This window comes from Pseudophryne corroboree, chromosome 6, assembly GCF_028390025.1.
Source record: "Pseudophryne corroboree isolate aPseCor3 chromosome 6, aPseCor3.hap2, whole genome shotgun sequence".
In the NCBI taxonomy this organism is placed as follows: domain Eukaryota; kingdom Metazoa; phylum Chordata; class Amphibia; order Anura; family Myobatrachidae; genus Pseudophryne; species Pseudophryne corroboree.
The window spans coordinates 833,846,672-833,870,224 of record NC_086449.1 but is presented as its reverse complement, the minus strand read 5'-3'; the positions used below and the strand labels follow the sequence as shown (position 1 = coordinate 833,870,224).

At 58.4% G+C, this 23,553-nt stretch overlaps 1 protein-coding gene across 13 annotated transcripts in view; it reads right to left on the bottom strand.

Moving 5' to 3' along the window:
* C2CD5 (C2 calcium dependent domain containing 5) overlaps nt 1-23,553 on the bottom strand; it is a 195,085-nt gene that overhangs the window by 108,979 nt on the left and 62,553 nt on the right. For all 13 annotated transcript variants that reach the window (XM_063929383.1, XM_063929381.1, XM_063929385.1 and 10 more), the window contains 5 exons: nt 23,281-23,391; nt 7,690-7,776; nt 7,441-7,612; nt 4,932-5,027; nt 95-250 (listed from right to left, as the gene is read on the bottom strand). In XM_063929383.1, coding sequence (XP_063785453.1) covers nt 95-250; nt 4,932-5,027; nt 7,441-7,612; nt 7,690-7,776; nt 23,281-23,370 — 601 coding nt within the window. In that variant the 5' untranslated portion in view covers nt 23,371-23,391. The remainder of the gene's footprint in view (nt 1-94; nt 251-4,931; nt 5,028-7,440; nt 7,613-7,689; nt 7,777-23,280; nt 23,392-23,553) is intronic.

Genomic DNA, 23,553 nt, shown 5'->3' with positions numbered 1-23,553 from the left:
AAGACGTGTGACAGCAGCGGCCACGCCTATCTCAGTACACACACACGTGAACCCACAGTAAGCGACGGAGTACCCCACAGACAGCCTCCCTTACCTGACATTAGAGAAATCAGCCTCTGTCGGGCTTCGTTAGAGGCCCTCGGGGTCCGGATTCGGTCAATCCACTGGTATTCGGGATCCTCGTTCACCACCAGCTCTTCCACAAATCCGTGTATGACTACAGCACGATATGACTTTGGGATTGACGTGGCTGCAACATGGGGATACAGAGTTCAGACAGGGTCTTATTACAGAGACAGCAGCTACAAACCAGGACGATACCTGTGGCCACACATTCCCCTACCCCACCGCGCTGCCGCTTCCCATCTACTAACATCTACACTTAGTAACAACATCATTCTGTTCTGAAGGATCAAATCTACAGATCACTAAGAAAAGCACAAACAATGGCTGCGGCGCGGTATGGTGACCAAAGACAATGGCATTGGATAAACCTCACTATCCGGGACCGTGACCTGCTAAGCGCTCACCCGGCGGGGCTTGTCACATGCTGATGTGGGGGCTGCCATGTTGGATTTGGAAAGGACACCATCACATATATGGAGCAAGGTTTCTCCTCTGGTTCAGGAACAGACATATGATACAGTGACACAGGTATAACACACCTGCAGCGGTGTCTGGGACGCAGCGCGCTCATCTATGTGACGCAGGTATAACACACCTGCAGCGGTGTCTGGGACGCAGCGCGCTCATCTATGTGACGCAGGTATAACACACCTGCAGCGGTGTCTGGGACGCAGCGCGCTCATCTATGTGACACAGGTATAACACACCTGCAGCGGTGTCTGGGACACAGCGCGCTCATCTATGTGACACAGGTATAACACACCTGCAGCGGTGTCTGGGACACAGCGCGCTCATCTATGTGACACAGGTATAACACACCTGCAGCGGTATCGGGGACACAGCGCGCTCATCTATGTGACACAGGTATAACACATCTGCAGCGGTGTCTGGGACACAGCGCGCTCATCTATGTGACACAGGTATAACACACCTGCAGCGGTGTCTGGGACACAGCGTGCTCATCTATGTGACACAGGTATAACACACCTGCAGCGGTGTCTGGGAGACAGCGTGCTCATCTATGTGACACAGGTATAACACACCTGCAGCGGTGTCTGGGACGCAGCGCGCTCATCTATGTGACACAGGTATAACACACCTGCAGCGGTGTCTGGGACGCAGCGCGCTCATCTATGTGACACAGGTATAACATACCTGCAGCGGTGTCTGGGACACAGCGCGCTCATCTATGTGACACAGGTATAACACACCTGCAGCGGTGTCTGGGACGCAGCGCGCTCATCTATGTGACACAGGTATAACACACCTGCAGCGGTATCGGGGACACAGCGCGCTCATCTATGTGACACAGGTATAACACATCTGCAGCGGTGTCTGGGACACAGCGCGCTCATCTATGTGACACAGGTATAACACACCTGCAGCGGTGTCTGGGACACAGCGCGCTCATCTATGTGACACAGGTATAACACACCTGCAGCGGTGTCTGGGACACAGCACGCTCATCTATGTGACACAGGTATAACACACCTGCAGCGGTGTCTGGGACACAGCGCGCTCATCTACGTGACACAGGTATAACACACCTGCAGCGGTGTCTGGAACACAGCGCGCTCATCTATGTGACACAGGTATAACACACCTGCAGCGGTGTCTGGGACACAGCGTGCTCATCTATGTGACACAGGTATAACACACCTGCAGCGGTGTCTGGGACGCAGCGCGCTCATCTATGTGACACAGGTATAATACACCTGCAGCGGTGTCTGGAACGCAGCGCGCTCATCTATATGACACGGGTATAATACACCTGCAGCGGTGTCTGGGACGCAGCGCGCTCATCTATATGACACAGGTATAACACACCTGCAGCGGTATCGGGGACACAGCGCGCGCATCTATGTGACACAGGTATAGCACACCTGCAGCGGTGTCTGGGACGCAGCACGCTCATCTATGTGACACAGGTATAACACACCTGCAGCGGTGTCTGGAACACAGCGCGCTCATCTAAATGACACAGGTATAACACACCTGCAGCGGTGTCTGGGACACAGCGCGCTCATCTATATGACACAGGTATAACACACCTGCAGCGGTATCGGGGATACAGCGCGCGCATCTATGTGACACAGGTATAGCACACCTGCAGCGGTGTCTGGGACGCAGCACGCTCATCTATGTGACACAGGTATAACACACCTGCAGCGGTGTCTGGGACGCAGCACGCTCATCTATGTGACACAGGTATAACACACCTGCAGCGGTGTCTGGGACTCAGCGCGCTCATCTATGTGACACAGGTATAACACACCTGCAGCGGTGTCTGGGACGCAGCGCGCTCATCTATGTGACACAGGTATAACACACCTGCAGCGGTGTCTGGGACACAGCGCGCTCATCTATGTGACACAGGTATAACACATCTGCAGCGGTGTCTGGGACGCAGCGCGCTCATCTATGTGACACAGGTGTAACACACCTGCAGCGGTGTCTGGGACACAGCGCGCTTATCTATGTGACACAGGTATAATACACCTGCAGCGGTGTCTGGGACACAGCGCGCTCATCTATGTGACACAGGTATAACACACCTGCAGCGGTGTCTGGGACACAGCGCGCTTATCTATGTGACACAGGTATAATACACCTGCAGCGGTGTCTGGGACACAGCGCGCTCATCTATGTGACACAGGTATAACACACCTGCAGCGGTGTCTGGGACGCAGCGCGCTCATCTATGTGACACAGGTATAACACACCTGCAGCGGTGTCTGGGACACAGCGCGCTCATCTATGTGACACAGGTATAACACACCTGCAGCAGGGTCTGGGACACAGCGCGCTCATCTATGTGACACAGGTATAACACACCTGCAGCGGTGTCTGGGACACAGCGCGCTCATCTATGTGACACAGGTATAACACACCTGCAGCGGTGTCTGGGACACAGCGCGCTCATCTATGTGACACAGGTATAACACACCTGCAGCAGGGTCTGGGACACAGCGCGCTCATCTATGTGACACAGGTATAACACACCTGCAGCGGTGTCTGGGACGCAGCACGCTCATCTATGTAACACAGGTATAACACACCTGCAGCGGTGTCTGGGACGCAGCGTGCTCATCTATGTGACACAGGTATAACACACCTGCAGCGGTATCTGCGACACAGCGCGCTCATCTATGTGACACAGGTATAACACACCTGCAGCGGTGTCTGAGACGCAGCGCGCTCATCTATGTGACACAGATATAACACACCTGCAGCGGTATCTGCGACACAGCGCGCTCATCTATGTGACACAGGTATAACACACCTGCAGCGGTGTCTGAGACGCAGCGCGCTCATCTATGTGACACAGGTATAACACACCTGCAGCGGTGTCTGGGAGACAGTGCGCTCATCTATGTGACACAGGTATAACACACCTGCAGCGGTGTCTGGGACACAGCGCGCTCATCTATGTGACACAGGTATAACACACCTGCAGCGGTGTCTGGGACGCAGCGCGCTCATCTATGTGCGCGCTCATCTATGTGACACAGGTATAACACACTTGCAGCGGTGTATGGGAAACAGTGCGCTCATCTATGTGACACAGGTATATCACACCTGCAGCGGTGTCTGGGACACAGCGCGCTCATCTATGTGACACAGGTATAACACACCTGCAGCGGTATCGGGGACACAGCGCGCTCATCTATGTGACACAGGTATAACACACCTGCAGCGGTGTCTGGGACACAGCGCGCTCATCTATGTGACACAGGTATAACACACCTGCAGCGGTGTCTGGGACACAGCGCGCTCATCTATGTGACACAGGTATAACACACCTGCAGCGGTGTCTGGGACGCAGCGCGCTCATCTATGTGACACAGGTATAACACACCTGCAGCGGTGTCTGGGACACAGCGCGCTCATCTACGTGACACAGGTATAACACACCTGCAGCGGTGTCTGGGATGCAGCGCGCTCATCTATGTGACACAGGTATAACACACCTGCAGCGGTGTCTGGGACACAGCGCGCTCATCTATGTGACGCAGGTATAACACACATGCAGCGGTGTCTGGGACACAGCGCGCTCATCTATGTGACACAGGTATAACACACCTGCAGCGGTGTCTGGGACACAGCGCGCTCATCTATGTGACACAGGTATAACACACCTGCAGCGGTGTCTGGGACGCAGCGCGCTCATCTATGTGACACAGGTATAACACACCTGCAGCGGTGTCTGGGACAGCGCGCTCATCTATGTGACACAGGTATAACACACCTGCAGCGGTGTCTGGGACACAGCGCGCTCATCTATGTGACACAGGTATAACACACCTGCAGCGGTGTCTAGGACACAGCGCGCTCATCTATGTGACACAGGTATAACACACCTGCAGCGGTGTCTGGGACACAGCGCGCTCATCTATGTGACACAGGTATAACACACCTGCAGCGGTGTCTGGGACACAGCGCGCTCATCTATGTGACACAGGTATAACACACCTGCAGCGGTATCGGGGACACAGCGCGCTCATCTATGTGACACAGGTATAACACACCTGCAGCGGTGTCTGGGACGCAGCGCGCTCATCTATGTGACACAGGTATAACACACCTGCAGCGGTGTCTGGGACACAGCGCGCTCATCTATGTGACACAGGTATAACACACCTGCAGCGGTGTCTGGGACACAGCGCGCTCATCTATGTGACACAGGTATAACACACCTGCAGCGGTGTCTGGGACACAGCGCGCTCATCTACGTGACACAGGTATAACACACCTGTAGCGGTGTCTGGGACGCAGCGCGCTCATCTATGACACACATTACTCACTGCAGAAAAACTTGACTCCACAGGAAGACTGTCGGAAGCGATTCAAGTCATTGAAGAGATCCACTTTCACCACCACGCTGATCTCCCCACGGATCCCTAAACATGGAGAGGAATCACATCATCATTGTCACGTCACATACAATACTGACTGCACTTTACCTCCAAAAACATACCACACCTAATAACAGACCCACATATACCCACCCAGGACCCACATATTCCCACCCAGGACCCACAGGATCCACATATTCCCACCCAGGACCCACAGGATCCACATATTCCCATCCAGGACCCAGAGGATCCACATATCCCTACACAGAACCCACAGGATCCACATATCCCTACACAGGACCCACAGGAACCACATATTCCCACCCAGGACCCACAGGATCCACATATTCCCACCCAGGACCCACAGGATCCACATATTCCCATCCAGGACCCACAGATCCCTACACAGGATCCACATATAACTTCACAGGACCCACAGGATCCACATATCCCTACACAGGACCAGCAGGATCCACATATTCCCACCCAGGATCCACATATTCCCACCCAGGACCCACAGGATCCACATATTCCCATCCAGGACCCACAGGATCCACATATCCCTACACAGGACCCACAGGATGCACATATTCTCACCCAGGACCCACAGGATCCACATATTCCCACCCAGGACCCATAGGATACACATATTCCCACCCAGGACCCACAGGATCCACATATCCCTACACAGGACCCACAGGAACCACATATTCCCACCCAGGACCCACAGGATCCACATATCCCTGCACAAGACCCGCAGGATACACACATTCCCACCCAGGACACGTAGGACCCACATATTCCTGCCCAGGACCCACAGGATCTACATATTTCCACCCAGTACCAACATATTCCTGCCCAGGACCCACAGGATCTACATATTTCCACCCAGTACCCACATGTTCCCGCCCAGGATCCACAGGATCCACATATTCCCACCCAGGACCCACAGGATCCACATATTCCCACCCAGGACCCACAGGATCCACATATCCCTACACAGGACCCACAGATCCCTACACAGGACCCACAGGATCCACATATCCCTACACAGGACCCACAGGATCCACATATCCCTACACAGGACCCACATATTCCCACCAAGGACCCACAGGATCCACATATTCCCACCCAGGACCCACATATGCCTGCCTAGGACCCACAGGATCCACATATGCCTGCCCTGGACCCACAGGATCCACATATTCCCACCCAGGACCCACACGATCCATATAGTCCCACCCAGGACCCACAGGATCCACATATTCCCACCCAGGACCCAAATATCCCTGCCCAGGACCCACAGGATCCACATATTCCCACCCATGGCCCACAGGATCCACATATTCCCACCCAGGACACCTAGGGCCCACATATTCCCACCCAGGACACGTAAGACCCACATATCCCTGCCCAGGGCCCACAGGATCCACATACTGTATCCCTGCCCAGGACCCACATATTCCCACCCAGTACCCACATATCCCTACACAGGACCCAGGGGATCCACATATTCCCACCCAGGACCCACAGGATCCACATATTCCTACACAGGACCCACAGGATCCACATATCCCTACACAGTACCCACAGATTCCCACCCAGGACCCACATATGCCTGCCCAGGACCCACAGGATCCACGTATGCCTGCCCAGGATCCACATATTCCCACCCAGGACCCACAGGATCCATATAATCCCACCCAGGACCCACAGGATCCACATATTCCCACCCAGGACCCACATATCCCTGCCCAGGACCCACAGGATCCACATATTCCCACCCATGGCCCACAGGATCCACATATTCCTACCCAGGACACGTAGGACCCACATATTCCCACCCAGGAAACGTAAGACCCACATATCCCTGCCCAGGGCCCACAGGATCCACATATCCCTGCACACAGGGAATGCAGCGAGGCCTCAGACACACACAGGGAATGCAGCGAGGCCTCAGACACACACACAGGGAATGCAGCGAGGCCTCAGACACACACAGGGAATGTAGCAAGGCCTCAGACACACAGGGAATGCATCGAGGTCTCAGACACACACAGGGAATGCAGTGAGGCCTCAGACACACACACAGGGAATGCAGCGAGGCCTCAGACACACACAGGGAATGTAGCAAGGCCTCAGACACACAGGGAATGCATCGAGGTCTCAGACACACACAGGAAATGCAGGGAGACATCAGACACACACAGGGAATGCAGTGAGGCCTCAGACACACACACAGGGAATGCAGGGAGACATCAGACACACACAGGGAATGCAGTGAGGCCTCAGACACACACAGGGAATGCAGCGAGGCCTCAGACACACACACAGGGAATGCAGCGAGGCCTCAGACACACACAGGGAATGCAGCGAGGCCTCAGACACACACACAGGGAATGCATGGAGGCATCAGACACACAGGGAATGCAGAGAGATATCAATACGCATATATTACCATGTATGGTGTCGTATATTGGAAACCATCCGGAAATCACGGTGGCTGCCTCTGTGTACAGCAAAGGGTCAATATCAATGTAGACTTTCCCGATGGCGTCATTAGCGCTGTACGTGTCATGGTCCAACACGGTTATCTGCAGAGGCTCATCCTGCAAATCTTCATCATCCACCTGCACAGAGATCAGGGGAGTCAGTGCTCCTTATGCCTCACAGGACAGTACGTAGCCTCCTAATACCTCAACATTACCTCAAACTTAAACCATTCCGAGTTCCACTGAGGATTCAGAGACTTCGGGTACACGTCTGTCTTAAATGTGGTGTTTGCAAACTTAACCTGGAGATAAAAAGGGAAAACAAAAAAGTGTTAAAGGACATTATAAATGATATTAAAAAAACATTTTTAAAAATCCATCATAAAAACTTAGTACATGTTGTTGGGAAGGTGCACTCAGGCCTGGGAGATTCCACTCGACCGAAAATTTTAACTGGCAATGATATTAAAAGCAAGACATAGCCACATTACATGTAGTATCATTACAGTGGAGGCGCTGTGTCTAGCCGAGCCTCAGCAGAGTAACCACTGGAGGCGCTGTGTCTAGCCGAGCCTCAGCAGAGTAACCACTGGAGGCGCTGTGTCTAGCCGAGCCTCAGCAGAGTAACCACTGGAGGCGCTGTGTCTAGGCGAGTCTCAGCAGAGTAACCACTGGAGGCGCTGTGTCTAGGCGAGCCTCAGCAGAGTAACCACTGGAGGCGCTGTGTCTAGGCGAGCCTCAGCAGAGTGACCACTGGAGGCGCTGTGTCTAGGCGAGTCTCAGCAGAGTAACCACTGGAGGCGCTGTGTCTAGGCGAGCCTCAGCAGAGTAACCACTGGAGGCGCTGTGTCTAGGCGAGCCTCAGCAGAGTGACCACTGGAGGCGCTGCGTCTAGGCGAGCCTCAGCAGAGTAACCACTGGAGGCGCTGCGTCTAGGCGAGCCTCAGCAGAGTAACCACTGGAGGCGCTGTGTCTAGGCGAGCCTCAGCAGAGTAACCAATGGAGGCACTGTGTCTAGGCGAGTCTCAGCAGAGTAACCACTGGAGGCGCTGCATCTAGGCGAGCCTCAGCAGAGTAGCTAATGGAGGCGCTGCGTCTAGGCGAGTCTCAGCAGAGTAACCACTGGAGGCGCTGTGTGTAGGCGAGTCTCAGCAGAGTAACCACTGGAGGCGCTGTGTCTAGGCGAGCCTCGGCAGATTAACCACTGGAGGCGCTGTGTCTAGGCGAGCCTCAGCAGAGTAACCACTGGAGGCGCTGTGTCTAGGGGAGCCTCAGCAGAGTGACCACTGGAGGCGCTACGTCTAGGCGAGCCTCGGCAGATTAACCACTGGAGGCGCTGTTTCTAGGCGAGTCTCAGCAGAGTGACCACTGGAGGCGCCGTGTCTAGGCGAGCCTCAGCAGAGTGACCACTGGAGGCGCTGTGTCTAGGCGAGTCTCAGCAGAGTGACCACTGGAGGCGCTGTGTCTAGGCGAGTCTCAGCAGAGTGACCACTGGAGGCGCTGTGTCTAGGCGAGCCTCGGCAGATTAACTGCTGGAGGCGCTGTGTCTAGGCGAGCCTCAGCAGAGTAACCACTGGAGGCGCTGTGTCTAGGGGAGCCTCAGCAGAGTGACCACTGGAGGCGCTGCGTCTAGGCGAGCCTCGGCAGATTAACCACTGGAGGCGCTGTGTCTAGGCGAGTCTCAGCAGAGTGACCACTGGAGGCGCCGTGTCTAGGCGAGCCTCAGCAGAGTGACCACTGGAGGCGCTGTGTCTAGGCGAGTTTCAGCAGAGTGACCACTGGAGGCGCTGTGTCTAGGCGAGTCTCAGCAGAGTGACCACTGGAGGCGCTGTGTCTAGGCGAGCCTCGGCAGATTAACCGCTGGAGGCGCTGTGTCTAGGCGAGCCTCAGCAGAGTGACCACTGGAGGCGCTGTGTCTAGGCGAGCCCAGGCGCTGCGTCTAGGCGAGCCTCAGCAGAGTGACCACTGGAGGCGCTGCGTCTAGGCGAGCCTCGGCAGATTAACCACTGGAGGCGCTGTGTCTAGGCGAGTCTCAGCAGAGTGACCACTGGAGGCGCCGTGTCTAGGCGAGCCTCAGCAGAGTGACCACTGGAGGCGCTGTGTCTAGGCGAGTTTCAGCAGAGTGACCACTGAAGGCGCTGTGTCTAGGCGAGCCTCAGCAGAGTAACCACTGGAGGCGTTGTGTCTAGGCGAGCCTCAGCAGAGTAACCACTGAAGGCGCTGTGTCCAGGCGAGCCTCAGCAGAGTAACCACTGAAGGCGCTGTGTCCAGGCGAGCCTCAGCAGAGTAACCACTGAAGGCGCTGTGTCCAGGCGAGCCTCGGCAGATTAACCACTGGAGGCGCTGTGTCTAGGCGAGTCTCAGCAGAGTAACCACTGGAGGCGCCGTGTCTAGGCGATCCTCAGCAGAGTGACCACTGGAGGCGCTGTGTCTAGGCGAGCCTCAGCAAAGTGACCACTGGAGGCGCTGTGTCTAGGCGAGCCTCAGCAGAGTAACCACTGGAGGCGCTGTGTATAGGCGAGTCTCAGCAGAGTGACCACTGGAGGCGCTGTGTCTAGGCGAGCCTCGGCAGATTAACCGCTGAAGGCGCTGTGTCTAGGCGAGCCTCAGCAGAGTGACCACTGGAGGCGCTGTGTCTAGGCGAGCCTCAGCAGAGTAACCACTGGAGGCGCTGTGTCTAGGCGAGCCTCAGCAGAGTGACCACTGGAGGCGCTGTGTCTAGGCGAGCCTCAGCAGAGTAACCACTGGAGGCGCTGAGTCTAGGCGAGCCTCAGCAGAGTGACCACTGGAGGCGCTGCGTCTAGGCGAGCCTCAGCAGAGTAACCACTGGAGGCGCTGCGTCTAGGCGAGCCTCAGCAGAGTAACCACTGGAGGCGCTGTGTCTAGGCGAGCCTCAGCAGAGTAACCAATGGAGGCACTGTGTCAAGGCGAGTCTCAGCAGAGTAACCACTGGAGGCGCTGCATCTAGGCGAGCCTCAGCAGAGTAGCTAATGGAGGCGCTGCGTCTAGGCGAGTCTCAGCAGAGTAACCACTGGAGGCGCTGTGTGTGGGCGAGTCTCAGTAGAGTAACCACTGGAGGCGCTGTGTCTAGGCGAGCCTCGGCAGATTAACCACTGGAGGCGCTGTGTCTAGGCGAGCCTCAGCAGAGTAACCACTGGAGGCGCTGTGTCTAGGGGAGCCTCAGCAGAGTGACCACTGGAGGCGCTACGTCTAGGCGAGCCTCGGCAGATTAACCACTGGAGGCGCTGTGTCTAGGCGAGTCTCAGCAGAGTGACCACTGGAGGCGCCGTGTCTAGGCGAGCCTCAGCAGAGTGACCACTGGAGGCGCTGTGTCTAGGCGAGTCTCAGCAGAGTGACCACTGGAGGCGCTGTGTCTAGGCGAGCCTCAGCAGAGTAACCACTGGAGGCGCTGTGTCTAGGGGAGCCTCAGCAGAGTGACCACTGGAGGCGCTACGTCTAGGCGAGCCTCGGCAGATTAACCACTGGAGGCGCTGTGTCTAGGCGAGTCTCAGCAGAGTGACCACTGGAGGCGCTGTGTCTAGGCGAGCCTCGGCAGATTAACTGCTGGAGGCGCTGTGTCTAGGCGAGCCTCAGCAGAGTAACCACTGGAGGCGCTGTGTCTAGGGGAGCCTCAGCAGAGTGACCACTGGAGGCGCTGCGTCTAGGCGAGCCTCGGCAGATTAACCACTGGAGGCGCTGTGTCTAGGCGAGTCTCAGCAGAGTGACCACTGGAGGCGCCGTGTCTAGGCGAGCCTCAGCAGAGTGACCACTGGAGGCGCTGTGTCTAGGCGAGTTTCAGCAGAGTGACCACTGGAGGCGCTGTGTCTAGGCGAGTCTCAGCAGAGTGACCACTGGAGGCGCTGTGTCTAGGCGAGCCTCGGCAGATTAACCGCTGGAGGCGCTGTGTCTAGGCGAGCCTCAGCAGAGTGACCACTGAAGGCGCTGTGTCTAGGCGAGCCCAGGCGCTGCGTCTAGGCGAGCCTCAGCAGAGTGACCACTGGAGGCGCTGTGTCTAGGCGAGCCTCAGCAGAGTGACCACTGGAGGCGCTGTGTCTAGGCGAGCCTCGGCAGATTAACCACTGGAGGCGCTGTGTCTAGGCGAGTCTCAGCAGAGTGACCACTGGAGGCGCCGTGTCTAGGCGATCCTCAGTAGAGTGACCACTGAAGGCGCTGTGTCTAGGCGATCCTCAGCAGAGTGACCACTGAAGGCGCTGTGTCTAGGCGAGCCTCAGCAGAGTAACCACTGGAGGCGTTGTGTCTAGGCGAGCCTCAGCAGAGTAACCACTGAAGGCGCTGTGTCCAGGCGAGCCTCAGCAGAGTAACCACTGAAGGCGCTGTGTCCAGGCGAGCCTCGGCAGATTAACCACTGGAGGCGCTGTGTCTAGGCGAGTCTCAGCAGAGAAACCACTGGAGGCGCCGTGTCTAGGCGATCCTCAGCAGAGTGACCACTGGAGGCGCCGTGTCTAGGCGAGCCTCGGCAGAGTGACCACTGGAGGCGCTGTGTCTAGGCGAGTCTCTGCAGAGTGACCACTGGAGGCGCTGTGTCTAGGCGAGCCTCAGCAGAGTAACCACTGGGGGCGCTGTGTCTAGGCGAGCCTCAGCAGAGTAACCACTGGAGGCGCTGCGTCTAGGCGAGCCTCAGCAGAGTAACCAATGGAGGCGCTGCGTCTAGGCGAGTCTCAGCATAGTAACCACTGGAGGCGCTGTGTCTAGGCGAGCCTCAGCAGAGTAACCACTGGGGGCGCTGTGTCTAGGCGAGCCTCAGCAGAGTGACCACTGGAGGCGCTGCGTCTAGGCGAGCCTCAGCAGAGTAACCAATGGAGGCGTGCGTCTAGGCGAGTCTCAGCAGAGTAACCACTGGAGGCGCTGCGTCTAGGCGAGCCTCAGCAGAGTAACCAATGGAGGCGCTGCGTCTAGGCGAGTCTCAGCAGAGTAACCACTGGAGGCGCTGCGTCTAGGCGAGTCTCAGCAGAGTAACCACTGGAGGCGCTGCGTCTAGGCGAGCCTCAGCAGAGTAACCACTGGAGGCGCTGTGTCTAGGCGAGCCTCAGCAGAGTGACCACTGGAGGCGCTGCGTCTAGGTGAGCTGAGCCTCGGCAGATTAACCACTGGAGGCGCTGTGTCTAGGCGAGTCTCAGTAGAGTGACCACTGGAGGCGCCGTGTCTAGGCGAGCCTCAGCAGAGTGACCACTGGAGGCGCTGTGTCTAGGCGAGTCTCAGCAGAGTGACCACTGGAGGCGCTGTGTCTAGGCGAGTCTCAGCAGAGTGACCACTGGAGGCGCTGTGTCTAGGCGAGCCTCAGCAGATTAACCGCTGGAGGCGCTGTGTCTAGGCGAGCCTCAGCAGAGTGACCACTGGAGGCGCTGTGTCTAGGCGAGCCTCAGCAGAGTGACCACTGGAGGCGCTGTGTCTAGGCGAGCCTCAGCAGAGTAACCACTGAAAGCGCTGTGTCTAGGCGAGCCTCAGCAGAGTAACCACTGGAGGCGCTGTGTCTAGGCGAGTCTCAGCAGAGTAACCACTGGAGGCGCTGTGTCTAGGCGAGCCTTGGCAGATTAACCACTGGGGGCGCCGTGTCTAGGCGAGCCTCAGCAGAGTGACCACTGGAGGCGCCGTGTCTAGGTGAGTCTCAGCAGAGTAACCACTGGAGGCGCTGTGTCTAGGCGAGCCTCAGAAGAGTAACCACTGGAGGCGCTGTGTCTAGGCGAGCCTCAGCAGAGTGACCACTGGAGGCGCTGTGTCTAGGCGAGCCTCGGCAGATTAACCACTGGAGGCGCTGTGTCTAGGCGAGCCTCAGCAGAGTGACCACTGGAGGCGCTGTGCCTAGGCGAGTCTCAGCAGAGTGACCACTGGAGGCGCTGTGTCTAGGCGAGTCTCAGCAGAGTGACCACTGGAGGCGCTGTGTCTAGGCGAGCCTCGGCAGATTAACCGCTGGAGGCGCTGTGTCTAGGCGAGTCTCAGCAGAGTGACCACTGGAGGCGCTGTGTCTAGGCGAGCCTCAGCAGAGTAACCACTGGAGGCGCTGTGTCTAGGCGAGTCTCAGCAGAGTAACCACTGGAGGCGCTGTGTCTAGGCGAGCCTCAGCAGAGTGACCACTGGTGGCGCTGTGTCTAGGCGAGACTCAGCAGAGTGACCACTGGAGGCGCCGTGTCTAGGCGAGCCTCAGCAGAGTGACCATTGGAGGCGCTGTGTCTAGGCGAGTCTCAGCAGAGTGACCACTGGAGGCGCCGTGTCTAGGCGAGTCTCGGCAGAGTAACCACTGGAGGCGCTGTGTCTAAGCGAGCCTCAGCAGAGTAACCACTGGAGGCGCTGTGTCTAGGCGAGCCTCAGCAGAGTAACCACTGGAGGCATTGTGTCTAGGCGAACCTCAGCAGAGTAACCACTGAAGGCGCTGTGTCCAGGCGAGCCTCAGCAGAGTAACCACTGGAGGCGCTGTGTCTAGGCAAGCCTCAGCAGATTAACCGCTGGAGGCGCTGTGTCTAGGCGAGTCTCAGCAGAGTGACCACTGGAGGCGCTGTGTCTAGGCGATCCTCAGCAGAGTAACCACTGGAGGCGCTGTGTCTAGGCAAGCCTCGGCAGATTAACCACTGGAGGCGCTGTGTCTAGGTGAGCCTCAGCAGAGTGACCACTGAAGGCGCCGTGTCTAGGCGAGTCTCAGCAGAGTAACCACTGGAGGCGCTGTGTCTAGGCGAGCCTCAGCAGAGTAACCACTGGAGGCGCTGTGTCTAGGCGAGCCTCAGCAGAGTAACCACTGGGGGTGCTGTGTCTAGGAGAGTCTCAGCAGAGTGACCACTGAAGGCGCTGTATCTAGGCGAGCCTCGGCAGATTAACCGCTGGAGGCGCTGTGACTAGGCGAGCCTCAGCAGAGTGACCACTGAAGGCGCCGTGTCTAGGCGAGTCTCAGCAGAGTAACCACTGGAGGCGCTGTGTCTAGGCGAGCCTCAGCAGAGTGACCACTGGAGGCGCTGTGTCTAGGCGAGCCTCGGCAGATTAACCGCTGGAGGCGCTGTGTCTAGGCGAGTCTCAGCAGAGTGACCACTGGAGGCGCTGTGTCTAGGCGAGCCTTGGCAGATTAACCGCTGGAGGCGCTGTGTCTAGGCGAGCCTCAGCAGAGTGACCACTGGAGGCGCTGTGTCTAGGCGAGCCTCAGCAGAGTAACCACTGGAGGCGCTGTGTCTAGGCGAGCCTCAGCAGAGTAACCACTGGAGGCGCTGTGTCTAGGCGAGCCTCAGCAGAGTGACCACTGGAGGCGCTGTGTCTAGGCGAGCCTCAGCAGAGTGACCACTGGAGGCGCCGTGTCTAGGCGAGCCTCAGCAGAGTGACCACTGGAGGCGCCGTGTCTAGGCAAGCCTCAGCAGAGTGACCACTGGAGGCGCTGTGTCTAGGCGAGCCTCAGCAGAGTGACCACTGGAGGCGCCGTGTCTAGGCAAGTCTCAGCAGAGTAACCACTGGAGGCGCTGTGTCTAGGCGAGCCTCGGCAGATTAACCACTGGAGGCGCTGTGTCTAGGCGAGTCTCAGCAGAGCGACCAATGGAGGCGCCATGTCTAGGCGAGCCTCAGCAGAGTAACCACTGAAGGCGCCGTGTCCAGGCGAGTCTCAGCAGAGTGACCACTGGAGGCGCTGTGTCCAGGCGAGTCTCAGCAGAGTGACCACTGGAGGCGCTGCGTCTAGGCGAGCCTCAGCAGAGTAACCACTGGAGGCGCTGTGTCTAGGCGAGCCTCAGCAGAGTGACCACTGGAGGCGCTGTGTCTAGGCGAGCCTCGGCAGAGTGACCACTGGAGGCGCTGTTTCTAGGCGAGCCTCGGCAGAGTGACCACTGGAGGTGCTGTCTAGGCGAGCCTCGGCAGAGTGACCACTGGAGGCGCTGTGTCTAGCGAGTCTCGGCAGAGTGACCACTGGAGGCGCTGTGTCTAGGCGAGTCTCGGCAGAGTGACCACTGGAGGCGCTGTGTCTAGGCGAGTCTCGGCAGAGTGACCACTGGAGGCGCTGTGTCTAGGCGAGTCTCAGCAGAGTGACCACTGGAGGTGCTGTGTCTAGGCGAGCCTCAGCAGAGTGACCACTGGGGGGCGCTGTGTCTAGGCGAGCCTCAGCAGAGTGACCACTGGGGGCGCTGTGTCTAGGCGAGTCTCAGCAGAGTAACCACTGGAGGCGCTGTGTCTAGGCGAGCCTTAGCAGAGTGACCACTGGGGGCGCTGTGTCTAGGCGAGCCTCAGCAGAGTGAACACTGGAGGCGCTGCGTCTAGGCGAGCCTCAGCAGAGTGACCACTGGAGGCGCCGTGTCTAGGCGAGTCTCGGCAGAGTGACCACTGGAGGCGCTGTGTCTAGGCGAGTCTCGGCAGAGTGACCACTGGAGGCGCTGTGTCTAGGCGAGTCTCGGCAGAGTGACCACTGGAGGCGCTGTGTCTAGGCGAGTCTCGGCAGAGTGACCACTGGAGGCGCTGTGTCTAGGCGAGTCTCAGCAGAGTGACCACTGGAGGTGCTGTGTCTAGGCGAGCCTCTGCAGAGTGACCACTGGGGGCGCTGTGTCTAGGCGAGCCTCAGCAGAGTGACCACTGGGGGCGCTGTGTCTAGGCGAGTCTCAGCAGAGTAACCACTGGAGGCGCTGTGTCTAGGCGAGCCTCAGCAGAGTGACCACTGGGGGCGCTGTGTCTAGGCGAGCCTCAGCAGAGTGAACACTGGAGGCGCTGTGTCTAGGCGAGCCTCAGCAGAGTGACCACTGGGGGGCGCTGTGTCTAGGCGAGCCTCAGCAGAGTGACCACTGGGGGCGCTGTGTCTAGGCGAGTCTCAGCAGAGTAACCACTGGAGGCGCTGTGTCTAGGCGAGCCTCAGCAGAGTAACCACTGGAGGCACTGTGTCTAGGTGAGTCTCAGCAGAGTAACCACTGGAGGCGCTGTATCCAGGCGAGCCTCAGCAGAGTAACCACTGGAGGCGCTGCGTCTAGGCGAGCCTCGGCAGAGTGACCACTGGAGGCGCTGTGTCTAGGCGAGCCTCAGCAGAGTGACCACTGGAGGCGCTGCGTCTAGGTGAGCCTTGGCAGATTAACCACTGGAGGCGCTGTGTCTAGGCGAGTCTCAGCAGAGTGACCACTGGAGGCGCCGTGTCTAGGCGAGCCTCAGCAGAGTGACCACTGGAGGCGCTGTGGCTAGGCGAGTCTCAGCAGAGTGACCACTGGAGGCGCTGTGGCTAGGCGAGTCTCAGCAGAGTGACCACTGGAGGCGCTGTGTCTAGGCGAGTCTCAGCAGAGTGACCACTGGAGGCGCTGTGTCTAGGCGAGCCTCGCCAGATTAACCGCTGGAGGCGCTGTGTCTAGGCGAGCCTCAGCAGAGTGACCACTGGAGGCGCTGTGTCTAGGCTAGCCTCAGCAGAGTAACCACTGGAGGCGCTGTGTCTAGGCGAGTCTCAGCAGAGTAACCACTGGAGGCGCTGTGTCTAGGCGAGTCTCAGCAGAGTGACCACTGGAGGCGCTGTGTCTTGGCGAGCCTTGGCAGATTAACCGCTGGAGGCACTGTGTCTAGGCGAGTCTCAGCAGAGTGACCACTGGAGGCGCTGTGTCTAGGCGAGCCTCAGTAGAGTAACCACTGGAGGCGCTGTGTCTAGGCGAGCCTCGGCAGATTAACCACTGGAGGCGCTGTGTCTAGGCGAGCCTCAGCAGAGTGACCACTGGAGGCGCCGTGTCTAGGCGAGTCTCAGCAGAGTAACCACTGGAGGCGCTGTGTCTAGGCGAGCCTCAGCAGAGTGACCACTGGAGGCGCTGTGTCTAGGCGAGTCTCAGCAGAGTGACCACTGGAGGCGCTGTGTCTAGGCGAGTCTCAGCAGAGTGACCACTGGAGGCGCTGTGTCTAGGCGAGCCTCGGCAGATTAACCACTGGAGGCGCTGTGTCTAGGCGAGTCTCAGCAGAGTGACCACTGGAGGCGCCGTGTCTAGGCGAGCCTCAGCAGAGTGACCACTGGAGGCGCTGTGTCTAGGCGAGTTTCAGCAGAGTGACCACTGGAGGCGCTGTGTGTAGGCGAGTCTCAGCAGAGTGACCACTGGAGGCGCTGTGTCTAGGCGAGCCTCGGCAGATTAACCGCTGGAGGCGCTGTGTCTAGGCGAGCCTCAGCAGAGTGACCACTGGAGGCGCTGTGTCTAGGCGAGCCCAGGCGCTGCGTCTAGGCGAGCCTCAGCAGAGTGACCACTGGAGGCGCTGTGTCTAGGCGAGCCTCAGCAGAGTGACCACTGGAGGCGCTGTGTCTAGGCGAGCCTCGGCAGATTAACCACTGGAGGCGCTGTGTCTAGGCGAGTCTCAGCAGAGTGACCACTGGAGGCGCCGTGTCTAGGCGATCCTCAGCAGAGTGACCACTGGAGGCGCTGCGTCTAGGTGAGCCTTGGCAGATTAACCACTGGAGGCGCTGTGTCTAGGCGAGTCTCAGCAGAGTGACCACTGGAGGCGCCGTGTCTAGGCGAGCCTCAGCAGAGTGACCACTGGAGGCGCTGTGGCTAGGCGAGTCTCAGCAGAGTGACCACTGGAGGCGCTGTGGCTAGGCGAGTCTCAGCAGAGTGACCACTGGAGGCGCCGTGTCTAGGCGAGCCTCAGCAGAGTGACCACTGGAGGCGCTGCGTCTAGGTGAGCCTTGGCAGATTAACCACTGGAGGCGCTGTGTCTAGGCGAGTCTCAGCAGAGTGACCACTGGAGGCGCCGTGTCTAGGCGAGCCTCAGCAGAGTGACCACTGGAGGCGCTGTGGCTAGGCGAGTCTCAGCAGAGTGACCACTGGAGGCGCTGTGGCTAGGCGAGTCTCAGCAGAGTGACCACTGGAGGCGCTGTGTCTAGGCGAGTCTCAGCAGAGTGACCACTGGAGGCGCTGTGTCTAGGCGAGCCTCGGCAGATTAACCGCTGGAGGCGCTGTGTCTAGGCGAGCCTCAGCAGAGTGACCACTGGAGGCGCTGTGTCTAGGCTAGCCTCAGCAGAGTAACCACTGGAGGCGCTGTGTCTAGGCGAGTCTCAGCAGAGTAACCACTGGAGGCGCTGTGTCTAGGCGAGTCTCAGCAGAGTGACCACTGGAGGCGCTGTGTCTAGGCGAGCCTCAGTAGAGTAACCACTGGAGGCGCTGTGTCTAGGCGAGCCTCGGCAGATTAACCACTGGAGGCGCTGTGTCTAGGCGAGCCTCAGCAGAGTGACCACTGGAGGCGCCGTGTCTAGGCGAGTCTCAGCAGAGTAACCACTGGAGGCGCTGTGTGTAGGCGAGCCTCAGCAGAGTGACCACTGGAGGCGCTGTGTCTAGGCGAGTCTCAGCAGAGTGACCACTGGAGGCGCTGTGTCTAGGCGAGTCTCAGCAGAGTGACCACTGGAGGCGCTGTGTCTAGGCGAGCCTCGGCAGATTAACCACTGGAGGCGCTGTGTCTAGGCGAGTCTCAGCAGAGTGACCACTGGAGGCGCCGTGTCTAGGCGAGCCTCAGCAGAGTGACCACTGGAGGCGCTGTGTCTAGGCGAGTTTCAGCAGAGTGACCACTGGAGGCGCTGTGTCTAGGCGAGTCTCAGCAGAGTGACCACTGGAGGCGCTGTGTCTAGGCGAGCCTCGGCAGATTAACCGCTGGAGGCGCTGTGTCTAGGCGAGCCTCAGCAGAGTGACCACTGGAGGCGCTGTGTCTAGGCGAGCCCAGGCGCTGCGTCTAGGCGAGCCTCAGCAGAGTGACCACTGGAGGCGCTGTGTCTAGGCGAGCCTCAGCAGAGTGACCACTGGAGGCGCTGTGTCTAGGCGAGCCTCGGCAGATTAACCACTGGAGGCGCTGTGTCTAGGCGAGTCTCAGCAGAGTGACCACTGGAGGCGCCGTGTCTAGGCGATCCTCAGCAGAGTGACCACTGAAGGCGCGGTGTCTAGGCGAGCCTCAGCAGAGTAACCACTGGAGGCGTTGTGTCTAGGCGAGCCTCAGCAGAGTAACCACTGAAGGCGCTGTGTCCAGGCGAGCCTCAGCAGAGTAACCACTGAAGGCGCCGTGTCCAGGCGAGCCTCGGCAGATTAACCACTGGAGGTGCTGCGTCTAGGCGAGTCTCAGCAGAGTAACCACTGGAGGCGCTGCGTCTAGGCGAGCCTCAGCAGAGTAACCAATGGAGGCGCTGCGTCTAGGCGAGTCTCAGCAGAGTAACCACTGGAGGCGCTGCGTCTAGGCGAGTCTCAGCAGAGTAACCACTGGAGGCGCTGCGTCTAGGCGAGCCTCAGCAGAGTAACCACTGGAGGCGCTGCGTCTAGGCGAGCATCAGCAGAGTGACCACTGGAGGCGCTGCGTCTAGGTGAGCCTCGGCAGATTAACCACTGGAGGCGCTGTGTCTAGGCGAGCCTCAGTAGAGTGACCACTGGAGGCGCTGTGGCTAGGCGAGTCTCAGCAGAGTGACCACTGGAGGCGCTGTGTCTAGGCGAGTCTCAGCAGAGTGACCACTGGAGGCGCTGTGTCTAGGCGAGCCTCGGCAGATTAACCGCTGGAGGCGCTGTGTCTAGGCGAGCCTCAGCAGAGTGACCACTGGAGGCGCTGTGTCTAGGCTAGCCTCAGCAGAGTAACCACTGGAGGCGCTGTGTCTAGGCGAGTCTCAGCAGAGTAACCACTGGAGGCGCTGTGTCTAGGCGAGTCTCAGCAGAGTGACCACTGGAGGCGCTGTGTTTTGACGAGCCTTGGCAGATTAACCGCTGGAGGCACTGTGTCTAGGCGAGTCTCAGCAGAGTGACCACTGGAGGCGCTGTGTCTAGGCGAGCCTCAGTAGAGTAACCACAGGAGGCGCTGTGTCTAGGCGAGCCTCGGCAGATTAACCACTGGAGGCGCTGTGTCTAGGCGAGCCTCAGCAGAGTGACCACTGGAGGCGCCGTGTCTAGGCGAGTCTCAGCAGAGTAACCACTGGAGGCGCTGTGTCTAGGCGAGCCTCAGCAGAGTGACCACTGGAGGCGCTGTGTCTAGGCGAGTCTCAGCAGAGTGACCACTGGAGGCGCTGTGTCTAGGCGAGTCTCAGCAGAGTGACCACTGGAGGCGCTGTGTCTAGGCGAGCCTCGGCAGATTAACCGCTGGAGGCGCTGTGTCTAGGCGAGCCTCAGCAGAGTGACCACTGGAGGCGCTGTATCTAGGCTAGCCTCAGCAGAGTAACCACTGGAGGCGGTGTCTAGGCGAGTCTCAGCAGAGTAACCACTGGAGGCGCTGTGTCTAGGCGTGCCTCAGCAGAGTGACCACTGGAGGCGCTGAGTCTAGGCGAGCCTCAGCAGAGTGACCACTGGAGGCGCCGTGTCTAGGCGAGCCTCAGCAGAGTGACCATTGGAGGCGCTGTGTCTAGGCGAGTCTCAGCAGAGTGACCACTGGAGGCGCCGTGTCTAGGCGAGTCTCGGCAGAGTAACCACTGGAGGCCCTGTGTCTAGGCGAGCCTCAGCAGAGTAACCACTGGAGGCGCTGTGTCTAGGCGAGCCTCAGCAGAGTAATCACTGGAGGCGTTGTGTCTAGGCGAGCCTCAGCAGAGTAACCACTGAAGGCGCTGTGTCCAGGCGAGCCTCAGCAGAGTAACCACTGGAGGCGCTGTGTCTAGGCGAGCCTCAGCAGATTAACCGCTGGAGGCGCTGTGTCTAGGCGAGTCTCAGCAGAGTGACCACTGGAGGCGCCGTGTCTAGGCGATCCTCAGCAGAGTAACCACTGGAGGCGCTGTGTCTAGGCGACCCTCGGCAGATTAACCACTGGAGGCGCTGTGTCTAGGCGAGTCTCAGTAGAGTGACCACTGGAGGCGCCGTGTCTAGGCGAGCCTCAGCAGAGTGACCACTGGAGGCGCTGTGGCTAGGCGAGTCTCAGCAGAGTGACCACTGGAGGCGCTGTGTCTAGGCGAGTCTCAGCAGAGTGACCACTGGAGGCGCTGTGTCTAGGCGAGCCTCGGCAGATTAACCGCTGGAGGCGCTGTGTCTAGGCGAGCCTCAGCAGAGTGACCACTGGAGGCGCTGTGTCTAGGCTAGCCTCAGCAGAGTAACCACTGGAGGCGCTGTGTCTAGGCGAGTCTCAGCAGAGTAACCACTGGAGGCGCTGTGTCTAGGCGAGTCTCAGCAGAGTGACCACTGGAGGCGCTGTGTCTTGGCGAGCCTTGGCAGATTAACCGCTGGAGGCACTGTGTCTAGGCGAGTCTCAGCAGAGTGACCACTGGAGGCGCTGTGTCTAGGCGAGCCTCAGTAGAGTAACCACTGGAGGCGCTGTGTCTAGGCGAGCCTCTGCAGATTAACCACTGGAGGCGCTGTGTCTAGGCGAGCCTCAGCAGAGTGACCACTGGAGGCGCCGTGTCTAGGCGAGTCTCAGCAGAGTAACCACTGGAGGCGCTGTGTCTAGGCGAGCCTCAGCAGAGTGACCACTGGAGGCGCTGTGTCTAGGCGAGCCTCAGCAGAGTAACCACTGGAGGCGCTGTGTATAGGCGAGTCTCAGCAGAGTGACCACTGGAGGCGCTGTGTCTAGGCGAGCCTCGGCAGATTAACCGCTGAAGGCGCTGTGTCTAGGCGAGCCTCAGCAGAGTGACCACTGGAGGCGCTGTGTCTAGGCGAGCCTCAGCAGAGTAACCACTGGAGGCGCTGTGTCTAGGCGAGCCTCAGCAGAGTGACCACTGGAGGCGCTGTGTCTAGGCGAGCCTCAGCAGAGGGACCACTGGAGGCGCCGTGTCTAGGCGAGCCTCAGCAGAGTGACCACTGGAGGCGCTGTGTCTAGGCGAGCCTCAGCAGAGTGACCACTGGAGGCGCCGTGTCTAGGCAAGTCTCAGCAGAGTAACCACTGGAGGCGCTGTGTCTAGGCGAGCCTCAGCAGAGTAACCACTGGAGGCGCTGTGTCTAGGCGAGTCTCAGCAGAGTAACCACTGGAGGCGCTGTGTCTAGGCGAGCCTCAGCAGAGTAACCACTGGAGGCGCTGTGTCTAGGCGAGCCTCAGCAGAGTGACCACTGGAGGCGCTGTGTCTAGGCGAGCCTCAGCAGAGTGACCACTGGAGGCGCTGCGTCTAGGCGAGCCTCAGCAGAGTGACCACTGGAGGCGCTGCGTCTAGGCGAGTCTCAGCAGAGTGACCACTGGAGGCGCTGTGTCTAGGCGAGCCTCAGCAGAGTGACCACTGGGGGCGCTGTGTCTAGGCGAGCCTCAGCAGAGTGACCACTGGAGGCGCTGTGTATAGGCGAGCCTCAGCAGAGTAACCACTGGAGGCGCTGTGTCTAGGCGAGCCTCAGCAGAGTAACCACTGGAGGCGCTGTGTCTAGGCGAGCCTCAGCAGAGTAACCACTGGGGGCGCTGTGTCTAGGCGAGCCTCAGCAGAGTAACCACTGGAGGCGCTGTGTCTAGGCGAGCCTCAGCAGAGTAACCACTGGGGGCGCTGTGTCTAGGCGAGTCTCAGCAGAGTAACCACTGGAGGCGCTGTGTAACAAAGGTCTATGAAAGACACAGCAGTGTATATTGATATAATTATACAATGGCATATATAACGGTTTGTATACAATATTACATCATTTTGCTGTATACACGCTGATGCTGTTCGCAAATATGGAACTTTCTAACCACTCTGAACTGAACACATCAAACGCAAAGCAATCGTCTCTGCCGTAAAAGAAATTAGGATTTGCAGGATAATGAGCTGGCGTGTGGGCACAGCAAACCGCAACGCAGAGTGACTATCCCGTCGCACCCCTGACCCTTGTTACCCAATATAATTGCCATGTACAGTACGAGGCCAGCTAACCAACATAACAGGGAATTCACTAATTAACTATTCTGAAAGTTTTGGAGCTAGAATAAAATTTGCCAGGAAGGCTTGCAATCTAGTGCAATAAGATGTATTGGAAGGCAACTCTAACCTCCACAAAGGCATCTGTCAAATCACTAGCTCTATCCATCACAGGTAAATGGCGGCCAGCCACAATCTTCACCTTCAGCTTCCCAGGCATGGCTTATGGTTTTCTGGTCACCTGTAGGAGAGAAGAGGAGGAGGGGTCTGAGTATATAACACCAGTAGACCCCTGAGGTTAGGACATCACAGGTAACCCTGGGGCATATATCCGTGTACTCAGCACTGTAATACTAATGGGAGAAGACACTTACACTAACACACTATGATGTATAAAGAATGA